Source organism: Ursus maritimus, unplaced genomic scaffold (assembly GCF_017311325.1).
Source record: "Ursus maritimus isolate PB19 unplaced genomic scaffold, ASM1731132v1 scaffold_32, whole genome shotgun sequence".
NCBI lineage: Eukaryota > Metazoa > Chordata > Mammalia > Carnivora > Ursidae > Ursus > Ursus maritimus.
The window spans coordinates 8,871,429-8,892,060 of NW_024425786.1; the positions used below are offsets into that span (position 1 = coordinate 8,871,429).

Genomic DNA, 20,632 nt, shown 5'->3' on the forward strand with positions numbered 1-20,632 from the left:
GAAACAACAGAAGTTCTAAAACCCCACCTATAATTATGGAAATACATAAACAGAAAGGACCTGTAGGAACACACGCCTCGTATCAATGGGTCACGGAAAGAAATCTTCAGGTTACTTGGCAGGATATACAAAGAGCATCATGAGGATGTGTCCCATGTGAGCAGAGGATCGAGAAATACAGGTACACTGCACCCATAGACACATGCAAGCCCGCCACGTTTAATTCTACGACACAAATAGATGCTTTAGGGGAGCCTGGCTGGCTCAGTCAGCGGAGCATGCGACTCTTGATCTCAGGGTCGTGAGTTCAAGCCCCACGTTGGGTGTAGTGATTACTTAAATAAATAGTTCTTTTAAAAAAAACCAACCAGAAATAGGTTTTATGGGACCGTTAAACCACAGCTATCAAGAGAAGCACGCCACCATGGCGCACACATATACAGGATGAGGGATAGCGACGGCTGCCTCTAGCCCTTCCGCTCCTAGCCCTTCCGCCCCTGCAACAGTAAGAGCTCTAGAGTCATGGGCTGCTCGCTTTGGAGCTCCAGTAATAGTTGAAAGTGATCAGGGAACTCATCTCACAGCCGTCTCAGTTAAAAAGCTCTGTGGTCAATGGGACTGCCGTTGGAATGACCATCTAGCGGCAGCCCTACGGCGGTGGGATATATAGAGAGATTTAATGGATTATTCAAAACAGAATTATGATTGGTAGAAAAACAAGGGGGTTTCCAACGGGCCCTGGATGTAGCTTGCTTTTTGCTAAATCAGAGACAGATTCCAACAAGATGGTCCCCAGAAGATGTTAAACACTCCTGTCGTATAGGAAAAAGGGAGGTAACAGTAGACACACGTAGACTTCCACATAAAGGAGCCACAAAACTAAAGGACAATTCTACACGTCACCGGCTATTATCACTCATGGGCACAGACACTCTCATTGGACCACAGTGCACAAAGGACAGTTGCAGCTTAAGAGAACCCAGGACCCTTCTCCTATGGACGTACTTTAAGAATAACTGGAGGAAAATTACATACTGCGGAGGCCTCAGATTACAGAGCAGAAAACTGCTATATATTCTCGTACCCTACTCACTTTGCACTTGTCACTAGAGGACAAGTCACATACACGCACATTCACACTATCAATTAGGGTACGAAAATGCAGTGTCGACCTTGTTTCCTGCCAACGACGCTGCTGGGTGAAATTTTCCTTATAATTGCCAATATTCTCCTGATTTTTTCAAAAACATGTATTTGTTTGTTTGAGAGAGAGCACAAGTTGGGGGAGGACCAGCGGGAGACGGAGAAGCAGGCTTCGTGCTGAGCAGGGAGTCCAACACTTGACTGGATCCCAAGACCCCGGGATCATGACCTGAGCCGAACACAAATGCTTCAGCAACTAAGCCACCCAGGAGCCCCTTTTTTTCTGATTTTTTAAAAAATATTTTATTTTTAAGTAATCTCCATACCCAACATGGGGCTTGAACTCACGACCCCAAGATCAAGAGTCGCACACTCCACCAACTGAGTCAGTCAGGCACCCCCTGATTTTCTTTTTTATTGAACCAGATCTCCAACTCAAACTTTATCTGTTTAAATGTTATATTTGCCTCCCTCTCATAGACCTTTATTTCACTCACTCTGAGCAATCAATTTCCCACACTGAAGTGTCTTCCTTGCCCAATTAATGCAAAGGAAAAACACTGAAATGATTGGTAAAGAAAAATGTAGGGATTCACACATCCTCTTAATTTGTTTTTTGATATTTTTAGGGTTTAAAAAGTGTTGAAAGTGTGTCATTCCTAGGAGGAGGACGTTATCTGAATGGGTACCCCGGTGACAAAGCTCTGTAGACTGTATCAGCTGCGTGTGGGGCAGAGGGGTGGGGATTCTCCTCCTGGCACCCCCGTTTTCTCCATGAGAGGTCGGCTGGTGTGTATGACTGTGACATCTATTAGGTGACCAAAGCTGCTCTTCCTTCAGCAAGGGCTTTAATTGTCTTTATTTGTCAGAGGGCATTATGCTTGACCTCCAAAATTTGGCTGACACTTTCCTGATGAGAGTCATAGCCTTTGAGTTGGTCTGATATTTTGATGTCTTTGCTGGGTTCTGAGCCACATCCTGGAAAGCCACCATCACTTCTGGAGCTTGTCTGGCTGTGAGAACCTCTGGATCACTATGCATTTCGGAATTTCATTGAGCCCAGGCATTCCTGCCCTTCCAGGCACGCCCCCACCCCCACCCCCAGGAGAATTACTAGGCATTTCCCCCAGGAAAGCCACCTGGGACTGGCTTCTTCCCCCCCACTCTGGGCTCTCTCAGGTTCTCCCAGAGCCACCTTAACCCTTTCTATTCTTTCTTTGAGCTCTCGCTCTTCACATTTTTGCTCACACTTTCTCTGATGTTCGGCAATTTTCTGCGCCCTCGGTTGGACCTCTTTCAGCACGCGCTAGCATCTTCCTCATAACCCAGTTTACAGGCGAGGGCGAGACCCTGTGCCACTTCTTCCCAACGGCACAGAAGTCTGTGTGCTTTTTCCCTCACCACTTGCAAGGCTGCATCAGGACGTATTTCAGTAGCTCTGTCACAGTCTCGGATGGCAGCACTTGGCTTCTGTAATTTCACGAAGACGCAGGCTCTCTTGGCATACAGAACAGCCAAGCGAGGATCCAGCTCCTTGGCAACCGTGAACAAGTCAGTGGTTTTCTGTAGCTCACCGTCCTTCAGGGCATCAACGACAGCCACTTTTTTATCATCCGTCTGAGCCATCATTTCCTCGATCATCTCTAGACCGTCATCTCCCGTTTCTTAAGGGGCGTCAGCATCTGGCTCAATCACAGCTTCACTGTCAATTTCTAGATCACTTTCTTCACTTGATGGTTCGTCTGTATGTTTTCCTTTGCCTTCTCCCTGTTTTTTTTTTTTTTTTCTTCCTTGATAATGTCTTTTGATTTAGTTTTAGGAGTAGCAGGTGGTATTTTACTCCCCATGCTCTCCGCCTGCTCCTGCGGGAGTGATGCTTGGCTCCCACGTACACATTTTCACAGAAGCTCGCGCACTGTGCTTGGCGGGGGGTGGTCTGTGGTCCAGACGTGGCAGGAGGTGGTGGGGCGGGCAGAGGTTGTGGCCCCCTTCCAGGCACGGGTGCTGGCTGAGCGCGACCATGCCCATGTGGAAGGGGCGGCTGCTGGGAGCTCTCCTGATTTTTTTGTCTTTTTGAATTAACTGGATACTTCACCGACTGCCACAACAGAAATGGCCACACTGGTAACAGGTCCCAACCACTGTGTAGAAAATTAGCTAATTACACCATCTGCGCAATTAATACAGCATTGAAAGAATAAGGTTTTTCACATAAAGGGAGAAAGAGAGACACACCAAACACCAGACCCAGCCATGCCAGACCTCCCAGAATCTTCTGACAGCAATCTAGATTTGGCACAGATAACGTGGGAGGACGATCCAGAAATTGCCTGCTGGTTGAAGCAGCCTGGGAAGGTCCCTCAGATTTTTCAGAAGGCGCATCGGATGACGACACCTGGCCACAACAGGTACGTGGCGGTTGGTTTGAGCGCCAAGATGTCCTCACTCTCACGAGGCATGCTCATTTTAAGGATTGCTTCTTGACTGAACTAGCCGCAGCACTAGGAGCCTTAAGACTACTGGAAGTCTCAAACAGAGGACTTGTTGGCTTTCGATGTACTATTGTCACTGGATACAAGGCTTGATTAATCAGAGAGGTAACGGAGGACGTTATTTTAGGCTACAAACATACCCACTTGTACCCCACGATTGCCAAAATTTGGTGGCTGGTCTTATGTATGTATGATAACCATCACTTCAGCCAACATTCTGATGAGCTCAGAAGATAAAAAAAAGACCTTAGCTCCTGAATACAGTGTAACATTCCCTCCACCACAAAACCAGCCCGTGCCTGAACTCAGTTTTTCAATCAAGTCCCAACCATACCAGGATTGCCTGAACGAGTACCAGGCTGTATTTCCAACAATAATCTTTTTCCAGAGCTAATTACATGTGCACTGAATTCTACTAGAGCTCGGAAAGTGGCTTTTAGGGGCGCCTGGGTGGCTCAGTCGTTAAGCGTCTGCCTTTGGCTCTGGGATCGAGCCCTGCATTAGGCTCCTCTGCTGGGAGTCTGCTTCTTCCTCTCTCACTCCCCCTGCCTGTGTTCCCTCTCTCACTGGCTGTCTCTCTCTCTGTCAAATAAATAAATAAAATCTTAAAAAAAAAAAAGAAAGTGGCTTTTAGACACTTTTGCCCTTAGAGTGGTGATGGTCAGCTTTGCCAACACAATTTTTAATCTAGCTTACAAACTGCACACCTTCATCGAGCCACAGATAGATAGCACGAACCACACGCTAGATGACTAGGGATAAAATACGACAGAATGTGAAAGACCAGACTTATGTTCATTCAATGAAGACATTAATAACATCTCAAACCAATATGCCATTCACATTATAAACAAGAATATTTTAACTGAAAACATGGAATCAATCACATCCATTAAATTTAAAAATATTAGTACCATCCCATGTAATCTCACCACACAAACATGTGTGCCCAATGTGGAGTCATACACCGCAGGCTACCCAGACAGCACATGCCCTGAATTTTATAATAACCTCATACAAATCTTTTGTCAACGCGCGGTATGAATTTTGGTACCAACCAGGCATGGAACAAGAGAATATATATAAGGAATATGACTATCCTGAAAATATTACTAGTACTGATCCTTATGATGAATATCTTCAAAGCACCGCTACTGCTAAACCCTCATTATATCCTTTTCCACACTTTACCCCATCCCTAGAAAAAGCTCCAATGCCAACAGGATGCCCAAAGGATGACAACATTATATCCACAAATGAAAATGATACATATTATAATTTCAACTTGACAGATGTTTCAGACTTTCCATTTTTGGGCAATTTTTGCATGAGACATAGGGATACACCATGTGATATTTGGTATGCCAAAGCTTCATCAGCTTACTTAAGACCTGAAGAATTTTATTAAAAAAAAGTAATGGAACTTTTGCACCTGCAGAATTGGATTGGAAATTAAAAATAGGACCAACCTTGCTTACACAACCAGATGTTCAATTCACACACCCGGCTAGACCTGATTTACATGTACCTAAAAACTCACTTCATTATATGGAGCAATGATGCCATAATTGGGCAACGGTATGCCTAAGAGCCTTCAAAGGTAATTTTACCACATACCTACACAAGGATTATGCTACAAGGTCCATCAATGCTTTTATTATTTTTTTAAGGATTTTATTTATTTATTTGAGAGAGAGAGAGAGCACACGAGCAGAGGGGTAGAGGGGCAGAAGCAGAGGGAGAGGGAGAAGCAGACTCCCCACTGAGCAGGGAGCCTGACATGGGGCCAATCCCAGGACCCTGGATCATGACCTGAGCCAAAGACAGATGCTTAACCAACTGAGCCACCCAGGCGCCCCAAGGCCAATGCTTTTATTTTTTTTTTATTTATTTATTTTTAAGATTTTATTTATTTATTCGACAGAGATAGAGACAGCCAGCGAGAGAGGGAACACAAGCAGGGGGAGTGGGAGAAGAAGAAGCAGGCTCATAGCGGAGGAGCCTGATGTGGGGCTTGATCCCAGAACGCCGGGATCACGCCCTGAGCCGAAGGCAGACGCTTAACCGTTGTGCCACCCAGGCGCCCCACCCAAGGCCAATGCTTTTAAAACTAATCCTTGTATGCTTTCAACTAAACCTTACAGTGGCACACACCAATGCCTAAATTATCCATTTGGGACGAAGCAGACTTTAAAACACTGGATTACAGGATGTAGGCATTACCCTGAAGGACCGATACATTGCTCTAGAGCAGGAAAGATAAGCTCCCATTCAGCCATTGACACCTTCTGCATACCACATCAGAATGGAATAGAATCGAAGCTCTTAAATGCTTTAATAGCGCAGGATATAGTTTCCACTGGAATGGTGACACAAACAGGGGCTATACAGGGATGTCACACAGCACCTCCATCATTGAAGATATTCCCACAGAATTTGTCATGCCCTCATGGAACTGACATCTCTTCCAATGATAACACTTATGGACACGCTCCAGGCTTATCAAATGTTGGATGCGATATTACATGGTGGAATGTTTCTAGTTTAAGGGACTACCCGTTACAGAGTCCTCTACCGCAGGCCAACATCACGACTTACAAACCACCCACGAACATTACGAATTGTTGGAAATCTGGGCACCCTGTAGTTAAAACAGAATGGTTCACAGGACACTCTATGACACCAGTACAATCCTACCTAAATGAGTTTTGGCACGTGAGCGGTAAATGGGGCAATATGATGTTTACCTGTGCTTATACTCTAGATAATTTTGAAGATTTATTTATTTATTTATTTATTCATTTATTTATTTAAGAGAGAGAGCACAGGGGTGAGGAAGGGCAGAGGGAGAGGGAGCGAGAGTCTTAAGCAGACTCTGGGCTGAGCATGGAGCTCTACACGGGGCTCGATCTCACGACCCTAAGATCACCACCTGAGCCGAAACCAAGAGCTGGGTGCTCAACATCCACATATAATGTTATTTTAATATCAAAATCTGAAGTCAACCCATACAATGTAACAAAGGAAGCGATCATACCAATATGTCCATTAGAACAATTACACTCGGGGTGCCCAGCTGGCTCAGTCAGTGGAACACACGACTCTTGATCTCAGGGTCGTGGGTTCGAGCCTCATGTTGGGTGCAGAGATTACTTAAGAAAAAATCTATCCTTTGGTTAATGAAACCTCAATTTTCAGCATGGCGGAAAACATTGGGAGTTGATTTTAACGCAGAGTTAGCGACACGGATTGATCCGGATGTGCAATAGTATTTCTTCTCATTGATCCAACCATTGGCTGCACAGTGGGTGGAACGTACCTGGTTAGCACAGCATCCTACCTGTGAGAATACACCAGAATGGATTCATCCACACCAACTGACAGAGCTAAAGGAGTCACCTTGGACAAGTGTGGTGTGTTCCCCAGGAGTCCGGGCCCACGTATCATTGAGAGAGAGTGTTGGAATGCTACACACTCTATGAGAACATTCCATGGGAAGCCACAAGGGACGCATGGCAGTACCGACCCAACACCCAAACTCCTCAGGCCAAATATGTTTGAACGTATTTTACCTAAGCCTCTGAGAATATACAAACCCATGCCGCAGAGCGTTGAAATAACCTTCCAAAAGGAACGATTCGATTTATACTGTATACAACCTGAATAAGGTTTAGGGCACAGAGCTAGGAACAACCAGCCATGAATGGCCCAAATGACCACCCCAGGGATAGGATTAGGTTTAGAAAGCCTACAATCCTGCTAGGATTAGGCATCATCGCTAACTTTATTACCTCTGGAATTCAGGGAGCAGAAGTCCAGACTATGAAGCAGGAACTATTTGCATTTAAAAAACACATGAACCCCCCAGTTCATGCAGTCATAAATTCAGGTTCCAAGATCTCCTCGGCATTNNNACTATCTTCCCTTGTCTCAGCTGTGCATGGTTACCATGCCTGCCAACGGGACTTCAAGCCGAACACCAACCATAAGGTCCAGGCCCTCCAACAAAATTCACTTCAGCTTAGAGATTTCTACGTAAGAGACCAATTAAGAAATAGTTGCCATCGAATGGATAATATCCTCCGGAGAGCATGGAACGATATTGGAAACATTATTGCAACAGGAAAAATGTATTCTTCTGATTGGACAGACTCTCTTTTATGATTAGACACCTCCAGACCTCGAGGGTGTGATAGTACCGGGCGATGTCAACTTTCATGGCTCAGACTATTAGGGGGTCAAAGCTTATTAGCATATGACACATGTGCTGTGTCACAACAAATACATGGTAACATTGTACTTCTGGCAGCACATACACCCCTCTGGCTTGACGGATGTTTATTACCCCCAGAGATGGTATTCCAGTGGTCTCATATCATGTATTCCACCGGCATGAACTGGAAATTAATCCTAATCTTTGTCCTTTGACAAGGACATCCACTGAAAAGTTATTTTTGTCACGGGACTCTTTATTTATTTTTTAAAGTTTATTTATTAGGAATTTCTACCCCCAGGGTGAGGCTGGAGCTCAAGACCCTGAGATCAAGAGTCACATGCTCTTCTGACAGGGCCAGCCAGGCGCCCCTGGACATGGGACACTTTCATTGGACAATTTGTGCTAATAGCTTTTCAGAGGTCACGTTCTCTCCTCATGCTAGAATGAATGATATTATCATCACCATAAACAATGAATGTATTAAAATGTTGTATGCTATTAAGGTAACACTTTTAGATGAAAACTTGGAAGGACCCAGAGCAGCCCATCAACTCTTACCCAGCAAGACTACCCACTTTGAACACGTTGCACGGGCCACGCATGAGGCCTCAGCGCTCAACACCAACCTACGTGCGCTGAACAAAGATACACAAGACTTACATGAAGAACGTTCCTTTCTAGAGCTGTTAGCAAAACCCTTCAAACACACGATTTTTTCTGGTTCATGGTCTGACTTTAAAATACTTAAAGATGGGATGGAATTCTGCCTGTGCACACGTTTGGGAATCCATTAAGGAAATTCTATTGCTTTTAGTTATTATTTTTGTAATATATGTTATTTTTTTTTTTAAGATTTTACTTATTTATTTGACAGAGAGAGACAGCCAGCGAGAGAGGGAACACAGGTGGGGGGAGTGGGAGAGGAAGAAGCAGGCTCCCAGCGGAGGAGCCTGATGTGGGGCTCGATCCCAGGACTCTGGAATCACGCCCTGAGCCGAAGGCAGACACTTAACGACTGCGCCACCCAGGCGCCCCTGTAATATATGTTATTAAACACACTGTTAGAATGTTATACCCCCCTACGCTGAAGAAGGAAAAGTCACAAGAAGACTATGATTAGCCATAACCCCTCTGTTCTTCTCTAGATGGACCAAGAGCCAATGTCAAAGATTCCATAAGAATTTTTGGACTTTTATCTGCCTATAGTTGGAAATGTGAGTTTTATTTCATTTATTTGAATTACTTTGTTAACTTGCTAACTTACCTTCATTAAATCTAGATTTGGTTTTTCCTCTCTCTTTTTGACTTAATTTAATTATTAGATGTGACTTTGAGTTGAAGTTTGTTGACTGACTGATTGATTGATCCAATGGGGCTTAAACTCAGAACCCTGAGATCAAGACCTGAGCTGAGATCAAGAGTTGGACGCTTAACCCACGGAGCCACCCAGGTGCCCCAGAGTTTTTTTTATTTAAATCCTTACCTCATTTTGCTTGATTCAGTTTAATATATCTAACTTCTTCAGATTTGATGGGATCTTTGCTTTACGACATCAATTAATGTTTCATACGGTTTGTGTTTTGTTGATTTTGTTTGATTTTCATGGAAAACGTGATTAAATAATTGAGATCTGCCTTCTTCCATGTGACCAAACTAGGACTGCTACCCTGCTTTAAGACATATTTGATTTCTGCATGAATCTTACAGATTTGTCATGAGCAATCACGGGCGGCCTGTCGAGAGCAAGATGGAGTCAGTCATGCCAAGCAGGGGCCCGTGTCAAGCAATGTCCCAGGCAGTGAAAGGAACTGCAGCTACCAGATCTCGCTGAGACCCGCACCAGCTGAGGATGCCCCAGAACTGATAACCAACAGAAGCAGACCGGGTCTGCAGGGGCCCGAGACGGATTCAACCCCTTTAAAAGGGGAGGATGTTTGCAGCGAACTGTCAGAGTCTTCAGATATGAGCCCTCTCTGTCTGATCTCCTCGAGAAGGCAGCCGCACCCAAGGCTCTGCCCGATGGATCTCTGAATAGAAGCCCGGGGTCTGGGGACTGTCCCTGCACTGACTTGCTGCCTGTTTTCTCCTTAGAGTCAGTATCAGTCAGTCGGGTGGGGGAGGGGGTGGGAAGCGACTCACTCTCCAGATTTCTCTCAGCACACACACTCTGGGCCACCTTCTTATGCAAACCAGCAGCGAGCTAAGAAGGAGTCCCTTGGGGCTGTGGATGGTAACTGTTGGGTTTTTCTCAGCCCAGAACAGTCCCAGTCTCCAGGCCTACCTGAGGCCTGAGTTGGGGCTGGGCCTCAGGTGCCCAAGACCTCCAGGATTTCAGGCCTGATGAGCGCCAGGCCCAACCAGGCTTTAAGGCCTTTTGGCTCCTGTGTGGCAGGAGAGAAGGTCCTGGGTGTGGGGCTGCCCCTTCCTCAGTGCTGTGGAGGGACTGGGCGGGGGAAAGGCCAGAGGACTTTCTGAATGAACTCTAAGCGCTGATGGGCAGCTCCTGCCAGGAACAGGGTCCCTCCTGGCTGGGACTGTGGCCTGCTCCCGTGCGCCCTCCTGGGCTGTGGTGACAGTATGACAATGGTGCCCACATTCTGTTCTGGGTTTTACTTTCCGAGCCTGCTTTTCTCGGCATCCACACCGCACTCCTAGAGGGCTGACATCGCCCATGCCTCCCAGCGCCCTTGGCCTCAGCATTCAGTCATCCAAACAATAGGGCAGTGAGCCAAGCCCCACTCCTGTCAGTGGACAAGACAGGCAATCCCTGCTCCCGTGGGCTCCCATCCTAGGGGGAAAGTCAGGCTCCTGGCAAATAGTTTCAGATGGTGGTGTGAGGCTTTTCTTGAAAGGAGCGAACAGGGTGAGGTGACAGAGACTGGCCCCAACAGTTTGGGGTTGGGGGAAGGTCTCTTTGAGGCGGTTTCATCTAAGCCAAGACCGGAAGGATGAGAAGGGCAGCATTTTAAAGATTTATTTTTTTAGGGCTGCTGGGCTGGCTCCATCAGGGGAGCATGTAACTCTTGATCTTGAGGTCTTGAGTTCAAGCCTCACGTTGGATGTAGAGTTTACTTTAAAATTTTTTATTTTTTTATAGTTTTATTGGGGTATCATTGACGTACACACTTTACCTATTTAAAGTGCTCAATTTGGTGTTTCGGCCCACGCGTACACCCCTACAGGCACAGCCAAGATAGCGAACGTGTCCGTCACCTCCCAAGTTTCCTTGGAGGGCCAGCGTTTTGAAAAGTTGGGGAATAGGGTTTCAGACAGAGGGACTGGCATGTACAAAGGCCCTGTGGCAGGGACAAGCTTGGTGGCCACAGGAACAGAAAGGAGGCCAGTAGGGAATAGGATAAGGGATAAGGTGGAGGTGGTGAGGGGCACGAGCCCCACCTGGGGGTCTTTTTGGCTTTGAAGAAAAGCTTGGTTCTGAATCAAAGTGCTTCCTTGACACCCCCTTGACCAGTGAGTGCACAGTCACTTTGTATTTGGCCATCAGACCCTCTGGTCCTGTCCTCACCAAGGCTCTTCTGAGAAATCAGCCATGTGGGTCTTGACACCCGCTAATGACTTAGTAAGTGGTTTCCCCCAGAAATGATTTACATTTTAACCGGGGCCTTCAATACCTCCACCCATGGGAATGACTAGTGGTGGAATTTCAGGCTGAGGGACAGGCCCATGGATGGAGCCTTGATCAATCACGCCTTTGTCTCCGAATTCTCAGCCCTCAGAAAGTGAAGCTGGCTTCTTGAACGTTCTGGTTGTAAGTTACGATTGGAGGACAGGGTGCCTTTGACTCCCTCCCTCAGACCCTCCAGGGTTGGTCCTTGTGAGTCTCCCCCCGCTGGACTTCCAGAGACCCTGCTCTCATGGGGGTGGGGAAGAAGGGGAAGTGGACCGAAACACAAAGCCAATCCTCATAGAGCAAATTCCTTTACAGCAGCCGCTCTGGGAGCTTGAGAGCAGCCTCTGGGGCAACCGGGAAGTGTGGGCTACCCCTGGGGCTTCAGGACATCACCATCTGGGGATGCCAGTCACAGCAAGGACAGCCACCACCCTAGAGAGCGGGGAGAGGCTTACTCTACAGTCACAGATGGGTCCGAATCACGGCTCTCAAAATTCAGTAACTGGGTGGCTTGGGCAGGTTATTTCTCTGAGCATCCGATTTCTCATCGATTTTTAAAAATCATCCCTTAAAAAAAAAATAGTCACTTTGCAGGGCTACGGTGCTGGGTACCTCGAAAGCACTTTTGACTCATTCATTCTGTATTTTTTTTCACTGATGTCCATGTCATGCCACGCTCTGAACATTGGGGGCCAAGTCCCTGCCCTGGGGTGGGGGTTGGTGGGGGGAAGGATTCTTTTTCTCCTAGGAAGCCGCCAGACCCTGGCCTTGGTTTTTCCATCTGTAGGGTGGGCGCAGTGCTCCCTGGAGGGAAGCGTGGCTTACCGGGCTAGGCAGGGCCCTGTGAGGCACGGTCCCCGCTTTCCTGAGTGGCTGCCCCTGGGCCCTCCTGTCCAGGCACCCGGGATCAGGGACCTCGCTGCGGGGACACACCCGAGGGGACACACTCTCCTCACCTGTGCCTCCAACTGAGCTTCTGCTACTCTCAGTTGTTTGTTTCCTTCTTGTACCCGAGGCCTCTGATTCCGTGATTAATATTGGACTGGGCTTGGTTTCCTGAGAGTGGAAATGACTCACCCCCATTCACAACGGCTCTGCTGAAGCAGGAAGGTCTGGGGGAGATGGGGACTCCGTGATGGGGAGCCGAGGCCCACAGGGTCATCCCCGCCACAGGCTGGGCCTTGGCCAGGTCTCTTTCCCTCTCTCCTCTTAGCTTCCTCCTCTGTCGCTCTGGAAGGTGGAAGGCAATATTGGAAACTGGAAGGAACAGAGGGAGCCCCTACACGGCTCCAAGGCCCAGAAGCTCACGAGGATTCAAATCACCTCCTGGGGCTCGGTCAGGAGAGCAGGGCCTCCGCATGGTGCTAGTCACACGAACCTTTTACCCTTTGCCGTTGATATCACGGTTCATATTGTGCATGAAGAAGTGGAGGCTCAGAGAGGGTGAGTGACTGGCCAAAATCCACACAGCCAGTAAGTGGCAGAGGTAGAATCTGACCCGGGCTGTCTGGTTTTAGCATCTCTGCCAGCCTAGAAGAGCAGGGCTGGACGTGTCCTGCAGGCAGGAGCCCCCAGGCCTCCTCTGCTTCACTCTCCCTCTGCTTCAGACCAACAGGACTTACAGCAGACTGTCAAATCCCAGCCCATTTCACAGATGAAGGCACTGAGGCCTGGACGGGGATAATTGCATGGCCCCAGGTTCCAGGGCTCCCTGCTCTCCATCTAGTCTTCCCATCCCTAGAGCTGTCCCTCATCAGGCTGGAGCCAAGACTGAGCCTGGACGTGGGCGCCGAGGCCCGGGGAAGCGCCCCACAGCAGGAAGACCAGCAGGCTGCTGGCCTGCCGAGGTGCAGGGGAAGGTCACCCATCTGGCATCACCGGAAGGGCCAGGGAGGACCCCTGATGCCCCGGAGCCTGAAACCCCTGTGTGAGTGATGCCTGGCTGGAATGGTGAATGCCACGGGAAACTCATCCCTTGGCAGGGGGAACACCAGACTGTGAGCATGTCATCTGTGGTCCCCACAGGAGAGGTCTGGGGCCATCGCGGGCGTCTGGGTACCCGGTGGGAGTGGGGCAAAGGGCAGAGAAGCCCTTTATATTTCTCTGCTTGCAATTCGGAGATTTCTACGTCCACTGTTTTATTCTGCGCTCATCACAGCCCTCTGAACAGCCTGGCAGTTTTCCAATCCACGCCTGGCCGAGAAGGCAACATGCGCCCCCCCGTGAACCCCGTCCACCTCCAGGTATTCACGCCCCTGTGCAGTCCCCGCCCACACGGGGAGAGCCAATCTGTGTCACCAGCAACACGGTGTGGAAGTGACGAAACATGACCTCTGAGGCTAGATCATAAGACATTGTGGCTTCCATCTTGTTTCTGGGGGATCACCTGCTCCGGAGGAAGGCTGCTGCCCTGTCGGGTACTCGAGCCACCGTGAGACTGATGTCTCCTGCCCGCAGCCATGGGAGTGGCTGCTGCTGGAAGCGGGGAGTCCAGTCCCAGCCAAGCCTTCAGATGCCTGCGGCCCCAGGGGACGTCTCTGAGCCAGAATCACCCTGTCAAGTCCCTCCTGAGTTGCCGACCCACAGAAACAGTGCAGTGTAATGTGTATTAAGCTGCTAAGTTTGGAGATACACAGCCACAGAGAACTAATATGTTCAGAGAAAAGAAATGCCTTCTGACATGGTTGGACCAAGACTCCCATACCAGTGCTCTTTTTCCTGGGGAAAGCAAGGGTGACAGGGGCCTAGAGGGAGAAGAGAAGACAGCTGAGACCTCAAGGTCAGACAGGATTGGAGCCAAATCCCAGCCCTACCACTCTCAAGCTGTGTGACCTCAGGCAAGTTACTTAACTACTCTGAGCCTCAGTTTGTGCATCTGTGAAGTGGGGATAGCAATACTGACCTGAAATCTTGTTGCCAGGATTAAATGGCCTGGGTATCCTGCTTGGGGGGGGGGGTGTGCACTGCTGGATCTCATCTGGGCAGCTGGGAACCCCTGATGTTTTTCCCTTCCCAACTTTAAGGAGTGAACTTCCTGCCCCCAGCCCTCAGTGGCCACTACTCACCACCCCCTGAAAAGCCAGCGCTGCGTGTCCAGGATCCAGCGAGTGTTCTGGGCCTCGAGACAGGGAGACCTCGGGGGGGGGGGGGGGTTTGAGTTGGAGGCAGCTAGACTCATAGGTCTCGCCAGAGAAGCTTCCTAATGGAGAGTCCTACTTCCGTCAAGGCTCCCAAGGAAGGTACTCAGAAAAGGACCTGGGCGAACATTTCCAAAGCCCAGGCTTTCCTCTTCCGAGTTTCAGCCTCCTAGCTGCCTGCTGCTGCTTGGGGCAGAAAGAATCCCTTTATCCGCGGAGGGTATTTTGGGGCTATTTGGGGCCAGGGTTCCCAGCTGTTGGGGAAGTCCCTGGATTTCCTGAGCCAAGTCGGAACCTTGTGTCTTACTCAGCATCTCTTTGGTGACACAGGCTCCCCGTTCCCTTCGGAGCGCTTCCTGCCGTGCCCGCCTCCTGCCCCCTTCCTCTGAGATGAGACGGTGCGGGCAGGCTCCGCTCACCTTCCTGCCCCCCCACCCCCCCCCGCAGGCCCCGGGGGCTGGCTTCCACAGCTCGCACAGGCGGGCACGGCCCCTGTGATCCCACAGCAGGGCCCGCCGCTTGCTGCACCTTGCATGGGGCCCAGGGACTTCCCCTCCTGTTCTTCAAAGCACTTTCACACTTGTTAGGGGGTTCGCGAACCACCTGGAACCCGCAGGAGGTGCCCGGTGGGCTCTGTCCGGTGCCTGCTCTTTATAACCCTATGAGCCGCCACTTTCCTGGGTGGCTGCGATTCCGACAGTAGAGGCTGGGCTTCCCGGGGCTCCAGCCCGGTCCCTGGCCACACAGCATGCCCTTCTCTCCGCCGGCCAGTTGTGCGCCCACGGTCCTGTGCCAGGCACCGGCTCGGGCTCCTGAGGCATCCTGGTCCTCCAGAAGCAGTTTCCTGCGACCGAGGGATACATGAACCAGTCATTACAGTCATGACACAGTAAAGATCTGTTCTAGAATTGAGGTACCAAAAAACGACAGAAACCGCCTTTCTGCCTGGGAAGATGGCTGGGGGAGGGGAGGGGACTGTGCCAGGAAAGTGACAATGAGGAGATGACCTTTAGGGGAGCAGGCTGTGAAGGGGAGCAGGAGTCCGAGGTGTGTTCCTGGTGGAGGACTGGGATGGGTAAAGGTGGAGGACCGGGATGGGTAAACGCATGAATGAGGCGGAGGCAGGATGGCACGTGTGGCTGGAGCCGAGGGCAGCGGGAGTCGCTGAAGGGGAAGCCAGAGCAGTAGGACTGAGCCAGGAGATGCGGGGTCTCCAACACCACTGGCTTTGAGGACCGCCGGCCCAGTGGATTTCCTTGTGCTGTGCCTCGGTTCTTCACCTGCACGATGGGCACAAAGTGGGTTCTTCTTCATGGGGTTTGCCGGAGGTTTCGAGGAACCAATGCCTGAAAAATCGTAGCACAAAGTAAGCACTCATAGGCAGCTATTGTTATCACTATTAAGTAAATAATCTGATTTTTCATGGGAGAATGCCCCCCACCCCCATTGCACTTCTGCAAGGCTTCTGTGCAGGGGAGGGTTTGTGAAAGGTCCCTGAAGAAGTCCATGAGGGGAATGTTGGGGCGGGGGGAGGTAGAGACAGGTTTCCAGAGCATCGCTAGTGGGACCATTTTTACTGGATGTGTAATATTCCAGTAAGTGGATGCACCACAGCCCATTACCCTTCACCCCTGTCGTCGTGATTCTTAGGGTATTTCCAACATTTATAAATAATGTTTTAGGAAACATTGCTGTGTTTATGATTTCCTTTATTCTTTTCCCAGCTCAACCATTACCTTCGGTTTTTTCTTTACTAGGGCGAAATTACTGAGCCCCAAGTTGTAAACATTTTTTTTTTCTTTTCTTGGCAGGGGGCTTTTGTTAAAAATTGCCATATTGCTTTCTGAAAAGGGTTGTAACACTTACCAGCAGAGTATGAATGCATATTCCAATTTCACCACCATTTTGGGGTTGGATTTTACCAAAGTTGTTTTTATATAGAAGACCAAAAAAAAAAAAAAAAAAAAAAAAGCACAACACAAAAACACAAAAACCCCTGATGATTTAAGAAGTCTAAGAAGGTATCAAAGGTTGTTTCATTTGCATCTCTTGCTAGAAAGATGGAATTTTTAAAACTTATAATTACATGCCCTTGTATTTCCCCTGGGTAGGCTGCCTTGGTGGTGCTGTTTGGTTGTGCCTGTATGGGCTTAACAAGTGTATTTATTCAGGGCGAAGGCTCTTCTATAACAGAAAGCCCTGAACTGGGAAGCAGTTGTCCTGGGCTGCTCCTGACCCTGTCTGGCTCGTGAACATCATGGGTGGTCACTTCCATAATCACTCACTTAATTGTTGAACATACATGCTCATACATGCTGAGGGGAGGCACTGGGCCTGGGCACCCAGGGGAGAGCCCGGAAGGGGGTCTCCTGAAAGGATGCACCATTACAGGAAGCTTTTCCAAGTGGAATCCAGGAGCTTGAGGAGAGTTGGGTGTGGTGGGAAGGGCCGTTCTGGAATGCGCTGGTGGGAGACTGCTGGGAGGGCCAAGGAGATGAAGGTGTTTCTGGAAGACCGGGGGCTTCTACCTTGCGGGGACAGACCAAGACGCATAATCCTGAGGGTCACTGGGCTGTTCTGGGCTCAGGGCAAACAACTGGCCATCTTTAACTGGAGCACCTAGAACTGGCTGCCTATTTCTCGGTCTCCAGGTCTGAAAAAAAATATAACACAAGCAAATGAGTCCTTGACCTGCCGTCTACCTGGGGGTGCTCAATATATATGTTTAGAATGCAGAATGAAAGGAATAGAGAACCCATGGGATGGAGAAGCGCTGGAAGGGAAAATTATCCCCCTGCGAATGAGAACTTAATTTGAATGAGACTTGTGTGGTTTATTTCTTTCAAGTAAGAGTTCTAGGCTCTTCCTCTAGGCAGAAAACTCTCAGGGGATGGGGAAGTATTTGTGGATTGACAACCAAATGCTCTATACTCTGTCCATCAGTCCCTTCAACAGTTAGTCCATCCATCCACCCACCCATCCACCCACCCACCCACACACCCATCCATCCATCCATCCATCCATCCACCCACCCACTCACACACCCACCCATCCATCCACCCACCCACACACCCATCCATCCATCCACACACCCACACACTAATCTGTCACCTCACCCACCCACCCATCTATCATCCATCTACTGATTCATTTTTTAGCAAATATTTATTCAGGGGGTGTTGGCTTTTTCTGCAGTCCCCTGACTCTAGCTGTCCCTTCTAAAAGAATCCCCAGGGCAAGAGAGAAGGTCTGGGTTGATCCGTGTTTGAACCTACTCAGGGCTAGCCCAATATATCTTGGAGTGGGGGTGGGGTGAGACCATTGTGCCGGGAGCCTCCCAATCTCCTGAGTCCCCCACCTCCAGGGTCAAGGGGTGCTGGGCAGGGCGTCCTGTGTTGGGGGAGCTGCCTTCCCTGGCCCTCGGTCCCACGGGGCCAGGCAGCAAACTCCCTGGAGCTGGGGAGGACGCCTTCCGTCCAATCGGGGCAGGTCTTTCAAAGAGCAGGAGGGGAGTGCGGCTTGTCCTGAGTCATCTCTGCACGTGTTTGTCCGCGCTTTCTTTTTTCGCTGCTGGTAGCGTTCCTGGAAACCGTTCTGGGTACCAGTGCACCTCTGGATGGTGGGGGAAGGGAAGAGTTAAGGCAGAGCCCTCAGAGCAAGAGCAGCCCACTTTTGAAGTGACTTCACAGCTGCGGCCGGTGCCGGGGAGGTGCGCTGGGGAAGTCTGCCGGCGCCCGCCGCTGGGGTTCACCCAGGTGCGGCTCCGCTTGGGCCCCGCACGTGGGCGCAGCGCGCTTCCCAGGCCGCCTAGGTGGGCACGTCCCCGGCCAGCTCAGCCTTCCGCCCGCCGGGATGTGCCCCCTCCGCGCTGTGCTGGGACTGCTGCTCCTGGGGGTGCTGGGAGCCTTCCCGCAGGTAAGAGGGTGGCAGGAGCCTGGGAGGTGTCAGTGGCCCAGAGTCCCCTCCTTGCTACCACTGCCCTGAGCCCCCGGGAGTGTGGGGAGCGTGGGGGACAGGGGAAGTCTCCTCACCTCATTACCGCCCAGCTGGGGTGAGGGGGCACAGATGACAAGCAGGGGGACAGGAACGTGCAAGGATTCACAGGTGGGAGGTTGGCTGCCTGACAGCTGGTGGGGGCCTCTCCTCCCCCCACCGCAGCCGAATGCTGCCATTATTCATTCAATGGGCAATAATGGAGCTGTGGGGGTTGCCCGCAGGAGGAGGGCTGTTTGTGGGTGGGGGTCCTGGGCAGGCCAGGTGGGGTCTCCGTGGCCAGAAGAGGTTGGTGTTGGGGCTCTTCTTGCTACTAGCCCCTGGTCCCTGAAATGGTTGGCGAGGGGGAGTTGAGTCCGGGTGAGACGCAGGGATGAGGGGGCTAGAGGGGCCAGATTAGTCCCCTTGCCCCCACCCGTCTGGCCGATGCGTGGATCCCGGGCCCTGGAGCACGTGGTAGGTGTCTGCCCCTGGAAAAAGGTCAGTGGTGGGGCTGACCTCTGTTGTTGGAAAACCCCAGAACCGAATTTGGGGACCACTTTAGGAAAACTGAGCCCTCACTAGTGGCCAGCCCTGAGCTAGGCATAGGGTGGGGGCAGAGCTCAGATTAACCGGACGTGGTCTACTCTACTGGGCGCTGAGCACAGGGTCTGAAGAGGAGAGAGGCCTGTGGCTGACCATAATACCCTGGTGGAATGCAGTAGGTGTCGGTGAGACCCTGCTGGGTGAGACCCTGCTGAACCTTGGTACCAAGCGCAAAAGGTGGTCTGTTGGGGGAAGGGGCAGGCCCATCCTCTTTAATCCTACAGAAAGGGAAGGCCCTATTGTAGACGTTGGCCCTATTCATCCCATCCTTGGGTCAGGGGGAGGAGGGATGTGGAGTGGGCTCCACGCAGGAGGAGGAAAAGTGTAAGTAGAAAAGGAGGACAAGCAAATGTGCCCCCCACCCAGCCCCACCCAGTCTTCCACAAGACAATGTGAGACAGAAGGCAGAGGGGGCATTGGGTTTCCTGGCTGCAGAACCCTCCTGGCCCTTCTGTTGATGACCTGGGGGAGGGTGTGAGTTTGGGGTGCCAAGGGCTCGGGGAGATAAAGGGAAGGAAGGAATGTGAGGGGGACTTGCGGCTTTGCTCAAGTGTGGTGGCTGGAGCTCCCGGGTTTCCTTTCTATAGAGCGAAACCCCTGTTTAAATTTTTTTGAAGTATGTATTTAATTATGCAAGGAATATATGAATATATCCTCAATGCAAAAAAATACAGATAAAGCTAAATCTTTGGACCTCCCCTCATCCTGATTCCTTTGGTCAGTGCCGTCATGCTTGGTGTTTCCCTGGCACACCTTTATAAATGCATGTCCCTGTTTTATTAGTTTTAGAGAAGTAGGTAGGGTTTCGCATAAACTCTACGGAACGTACAGTTCTTCATTTGGCTTTTACGTCTGCCATATGTCTTGGACATACTGTCTTGGCCATCCTCTGTTCCTCTTTTATTTATTTATCCCCCTCCCCCCGTTTATCTTTGAAAATGCTATGTAGTATTCTACCAAGTGGGGGTTCCATACTTTTATTTATTTAGGTCCCTGATGGGTGGGTGATAAGGTTCCTACCTCCGTTTCTGTTTGTTTGCAATTGCAATACACAGCCCCCCCCCCAATAGGGATGCTTTTGGGAATGTGTATGCTTCTTTCCCAGAGAAGAAGCTGAGGCCAGAACGTAAAGGTTATAGGGTACAAATGCATTCAGGTTACAAGATGCCACCAAATTGTCTTCCAGGGTGGCTGGACACCCCCCCCCCCAGCAGTGCCTGAGCGTAGTGACTTCCCCACATCCTAACCGACTTTTGATCTTATCAGAGTTTTTATTTTTGTCAATGTGACCCGTGAAAAGGGCCATATCCTTGTTGTCTTCATTTGCATTTTCCGCCTACCAGAGAGCCTGCGTGGTGACTCTCGCGGGCTCAGACACTGGGGCAGTTCTTGGCAGGAATTGGGCTGCCCGTGGGGGAGGGGGCTGCCTGCCCAGCTT

At 50.1% G+C, this 20,632-nt stretch overlaps 1 protein-coding gene and 1 pseudogene across 1 annotated transcript in view; one reads left to right on the plus strand and one right to left on the minus strand.

Moving 5' to 3' along the window:
- Positions 1–1,663: 1,663 nt before the first annotated feature.
- On the minus strand, positions 1,664–7,854 carry LOC103666855 (annotated as a pseudogene).
- A 10,366-nt stretch (positions 7,855–18,220) lies between these two features.
- Positions 18,221–20,632, plus strand: part of TNFRSF8 (TNF receptor superfamily member 8) — a 61,691-nt gene continuing 59,279 nt past the window's right edge. The window contains exon 1 of the mRNA XM_040645543.1: positions 18,221–18,531. Coding sequence (XP_040501477.1) covers positions 18,469–18,531 — 63 coding nt within the window. The 5' untranslated portion in view covers positions 18,221–18,468. The remainder of the gene's footprint in view (positions 18,532–20,632) is intronic.